General features: G+C 47.5%; 1 protein-coding gene across 1 annotated transcript in view; it reads right to left on the bottom strand.

The window, feature by feature from the left end:
• Positions 1-2,852: 2,852 nt before the first annotated feature.
• LOC107299167 (zinc finger protein 665-like) overlaps positions 2,853-5,317 on the bottom strand; it is an 11,845-nt gene continuing 9,380 nt past the window's right edge. The window contains exon 6 of the mRNA XM_029286700.1: positions 2,853-4,360. Coding sequence (XP_029142533.1) covers positions 2,960-4,360 — 1,401 coding nt within the window. The 3' untranslated portion in view covers positions 2,853-2,959. The remainder of the gene's footprint in view (positions 4,361-5,317) is intronic.

Below are 5,317 nucleotides of genomic sequence, written 5' to 3'. Positions count from 1 at the left end.
GAATCCTGACTAGAGGATGCATTTGTCAGCCTTTTGAGCTAAATTCAGACAAGAAGCACTAGAATGAATACTAGCGCTATTTCTACTGTGAGGCCACAATACAAAATCCTAAAACTCTGCAAATATTTCTTCCCTCCTCTCCTTTTACTCTGAAAAAATTAGGGAGTTTCTTCTGCAATTCTTCCATTGCCCCGTCACCTTCACAATCTCGTTGGGGACTAAGTTATCTTTTAATATAAGCCCTATTCCAAAAATAAGCTCTAATTAGCACCTGGGCCCCTCCGTCCAACCTGCCTGCCGCAATGGGGCAGGAGGCGCGTGACAATCGTGCCACTGCCGCCACGAGGCGAGGAAGGTGGAGGGGCGAATGGAGCTGCCCCACACGCCCCACACCCACTTCCTTCAAGCATCCCTCAGCCAGGCTATTCCTTGCTCCCTTTCACTCCCTTCCCGAGCCGGACTGCCATGCTACCGTACAGTGGATGGGTGGAGTAGGCCTGGGCTCCACTGCCGCTGTGCACCATGGCAGCAGCAGCTTTCTCCCTGCTTCGCCCCACTGATCACCTGCCCAGCGACAGGGCCCTGCCCTATGTCCAGACACTTTTTTCTCTTGGGGGACTGCTTCCCCCCTCATCATCTGTGGACAGGACCAGTCTCAAGGGTCACTCCTCAGCCTTCTCCAAAAATGAAAAAGGCTACGTTTTCTTTCATACATTCCAAGGCCACCACATTTTCCTTCGTACAACTCCCCTTGGGTGAGGGGGGCATCCAAGAAAACCAGCAGGGCAATGTATGATTCTGGACTGAGAAAAGATGCCCCTCCTGCCGTTGATGGTTTCTACTGACAAGAAGCCGGCTAGTGGGCACCAGTTAGATGTCTCCTTTACATCTTCCTTCCTGAAGCTCTTCCCTCCGAATCCGAGATCTAAACATCTTTAAAGGCAGAGGAGGAACAGCCCTGCAGTTAAACTAGTCCGAAGGGATCTCTGGGAACCACCAAATAGCACTGTACATTTTGGATCATTCTTCCTCTGGAGTCACCTGGCCAATTCTTACTCTGTTCCTTATTGCAGGACCAAGCAGGCTGGAGGTTTTTGTGCTTGTGGAAAAGTTTTATATCTCTATCTTTCTGAGTGTATCCTTGGGAAGGGCTATTGTTGGGTACAGAAGTCACCTTGCATACAGGGTTGAGGTCCGCATTCCACGTCTGGGAATCCTGATTGGAGGAACCATTTGTCAGCCCTTTGAGCTATTCCAAACAAAATGCACACGAATGAATACTAATTCTACCTCTACTGTGAGGCCATAAGACAAAATCCAGCAGCTCTGAAAGTATTTGTCCCCTCCCCTCTGGAACACTAGGGAGAATTTCTTCTCTCATTCTTATAATGTGCCCCACTCTCCCAGTCTTGTTCTGGGGTATCTTCTGGGGCATTTCCACATACCAGTGCCTCTACGACGAGGCAAAGCTGGTAGGGGAAGGCAGATCTGATCCACGTGCCCTGTTAACCAATGGTATACTGGTTCCTTACCACCACTGGGCTTGTTTCGTGGACCAAGTACCTGTGTGGGCGGGGTGTGTGCCTTTCCCCTGCTAGGACAGCCTCTGCAGCCCTGGGGTGGCCGTGATGGGCGGCGGCAGGAAGGACGCTGAGGTAAGAGCAACCAGGCCGACGCTTTTCCACCTGGAGGGGGAGGCTTTATCCTGGGGGTCTGCGGAGTCCGCCTTCCTGGTGAGAGTGCTCAAGCAAGCGGGCATCCTGCCTTCAGCGCCCATGCCGATTGCTCTTTCCCCGTGGAGATGGAGAGCTTGCCACACCACCACCCAGATGCCCTCGCTTCCCCCAGGAATTGCATGTCTTTGCTTACGTTACTTCTGGCCCCGCCCCATTTCTCCTTCATTTTTTTCTGCTGCCGCATGTAGGGAAACGAGGTTTTGGGAGAGGAAGGTCAATCAATCCCAACTTCGCAAGATTTTTTTTTTGGTTAGAACTTGAAATTGATTGAGCTTTCTTTTGTTTCCCTGCAAGGAGAAGGGGCAGCCAGCACGGGCGCTGATAGGCGCTTCACTTGGCGCTTTTGTCCTGGGCTACCACCTCCCCGCTCACCTCTGAGGAGGGCCTGGCCAGCCCAGGAAGGCGGCCTCCCCAGGTCCCTGGGGCAAAGGCCACCTGTTCAAGCCGGAGGAGCATCACCACCTCGGCGCTCTTCCCGCCATCGCCCAGCACGGCCGCCTCAGGGTTGCAGAGGCTGGTCTACCACGGGAGGGAACATGCCCCATCTGCCCAGATACTTAGTCCATCACCACCATCTCGTCACTGCATTTCATCTCCACCCCATGCACAGGCCCCGCACTGCCCCCCCCGCACTTGCGGCTTGCTGGTACCAGCAAAAAGTAAGCCCTACTCGAAAGTAAGTCCTAGTATTTATTTCAGAGCCCAAAAGAAAGTAAGACCGGGTCTTACTTTCGGCCTCAAGAAGAAAGGCATCAGTAAGGTCACTGATCCAACATCAGCAATTTCCAAATTCTAGCGCTTGTCCTTTTTCTTCTAACAACATGGATGGTAAATAACATTCCAGTACAAGCCAGATTGTTGCACATTCCATGAATTAGTAAGCTCTCTGCCATGTCTGGATCCTGGGGTGAAAATGAAGTTGATTGCTGAGAATAAAGGTCAATCCACGGATTTCATTTATTTTTCCTGTGTGGATCATTTTATGAGAACTAAGCACACACAGTGATGGTGGTTCCACCAATTTTATCCTGTGTGGATGCCATTGTGACAACCAAAGGTGCTACAATGTTAAAGCTATATTTGCACTTGGTCTCAGCACTTTAGAAAAAAAAACAACCCTTGTAGAAGCTGGGCACTTTAGAAAAAAACACCTGACAGAATTATGTGGCTCATGATGACTAAGTTTTTCTTTTTCAGTAAAGCTCTTTCCACATTCCATGAATTTATGCTCTCTCTCCAGTGTGCGTCCTTTCATGAAGATTAAGATATCCTTTTCGGGTAAAGGTCCTTCCACATTCCATGCATTTATATGATTGTTCCCCCGTGTGAATCTTTTGGTGGCGATTAAGTTTATTGTTGCTAATGAAGCTCTTTCCACACACCATGCATTTATAAGGTCTCTCTCCTGTGTGGATCCTTTCGTGACAACTAAGTTTTTCTTTCTGAGTAAAGCTCTTTCCACATTCCATGCATTTATACGGTTTCTCCCCAGTGTGGATCCTTTCATGAAGATTAAGATATCCTTTTCGGGTAAAGGTCTTTCCACATTCCATACATTTATATGGTCGCTCCCCGGTGTGGTTCCGTTGGTGGCAAATAAGATTACTGTTGCTAATGAAACTCTTTCCACATTCCGTGCATTTAAACGGTCTGTCCAGAGTGTGGATCCATTTGTGACGATTAAGATCTCCATTCTGGGTAAAGGTCTTTCCACATTCCATGCATTTATATGGTCTCTCCTGAGTATGGATTCTTTTATGAAGATTAAGATGTCCTTCCTGGATAAAGGTCATTCCACATTCCATGCATTTATACGGTCTCTCCCCAGTATGTATCCTTTGATGAAGATTAAGATGTCCTTTCTGGATAAAGGTCTTTCCACATTCCATACATTTATATGGTCTCTCCCCTGTGTGGTTCTTTCGGTGGAGATTAAGATGTTCTTTCCATGTAAAGGTCATTCCACATTTCATGCATTTATGTGGTCTCTCTGTGGTATGAATCTTTTGGTGGCTATTAAGTTTATTGTTGCTAATGAAACATTTTCCACATTCTGTGCATTTATATAGTCTCTCCCCAGTATGGATCCTTTTATGAAGATTAAGATGTCCTTTCTGGATAAAGGTCTTTCCACATTCCATGCATTTATATGATCGCTCCCCAATGTGAATCTTTTGATGGCGATTAAGATTATTGTTGCTAATGAAACTCTTTCCACATTTCGTGCATTTATATGGTCTCTCCCCAGTATGAATCCGTTGATGAAGACTAACATGTCCTTTCTGGATAAAGGTCTTTCCACATTCCATGCATTTATATGGTCTCTCCCCAGTGTGGATTTTTTGGTGGCGATTAAAATTACTTTTGCTACAGAAACACTTTCCACACTGCATGCACAATGTCTTCTTTTTGCTCAGACTGGAATCCCCCCCAGAATTTACAGAGGGATATGATCTGTCTTTCTTATACAGTTTTTTTGGTGAAGTAGAAGTGAAGAAGTTATTTTCCATAGTGTCTAAAGGCTTGTAGATTTTCTCTAGTCTAGTTTCTACCGTATTTATATTCTTCAAATTCATCTTTTCTCTTTTTCTATATTTTCCTTTTCTCATTTCACTCTGATCTTGCTGGGACAGGAAGACACAAATACCAACAGGAAGAGAAGTGGATGACTTCTCCACTCCATCTTCTGGCTCGTTTCTCTTTAGCCTTTTGGTGTCACTTTGATGGCCTAGGGTTTGTACTTGTAATTCATTCTTCGCTATTTGGAGTAGATTTAACCTTCCCTGCTTGTCGTTCTCATTCACAGATACATCATCTGCATGGAAAAAAAGAAAATTAACATTCTGATTAGAATTTAGAAGCTTAAGGTGGCGTGTCTTTCCCCACCACTCAAAAAACATGCCAATCTGTATTCCAGGTTTGGTACAATTCATTTGTCTAGCCAGGATGTGATATCTGCAAATTATTATCTAAGAGTCTCTGATTGTACAGAAAGAATTTTTTTTCAGCCAAAAAAAAAAAACAGATTAAAGCTTTGCTACGGATCAGTCAATCTACTCAATCCCTTCCACGGAGCATCTGGGACAGTGATGGCGAACCTTTTAGAGACCGAGTGTCCAAAACCTGCCCTGCTCCGCCGCCCCGTTCCGGCCTGCCCTGCCCCGCCCCACCCACCCGCAGGGCCACACACCACCTCCACGGTCCGCTGCACATCAACCAGGCACCCCAGCAGTGCCATGGCAGCCATGCCCTTTGCCTGCGCCTTGCAGCATCATCGGCATACGATGGGCTGCCCGGCAGCAGCATCGGCATAGCCACCCACACCCACTGCCATGTCTTTGGTTGCGCTGCTCAGTGCGGGCCATGCCCGGGGGGCAACTTTCCGGGGGAGGCTGCTGGTGAGGAGGGCACCATGGGGAGAGGCAGGGCTGGAGGCTGAGGACTCCAAGGGCTGTCTTTGGCACAGGTGCCATAGGTTCGCCACCAGTGATCTAGGATATTCCCCAAATTTGTGATGAGTATTTCTGTCACGGTCTTATAGGGAGATGAACATCTTGGCCTTACCCAGGGCAGCCATATTC

This window comes from Protobothrops mucrosquamatus, unplaced genomic scaffold, assembly GCF_001527695.2.
Source record: "Protobothrops mucrosquamatus isolate PMUCROS unplaced genomic scaffold, P.Mucros_1.0 scaffold4636, whole genome shotgun sequence".
NCBI classification, from domain to species: Eukaryota; Metazoa; Chordata; class Lepidosauria; order Squamata; family Viperidae; genus Protobothrops; species Protobothrops mucrosquamatus.
The sequence above is the reverse complement of the archived record's forward strand: the minus strand, read 5'-3'. Positions and strand labels throughout refer to the sequence as shown.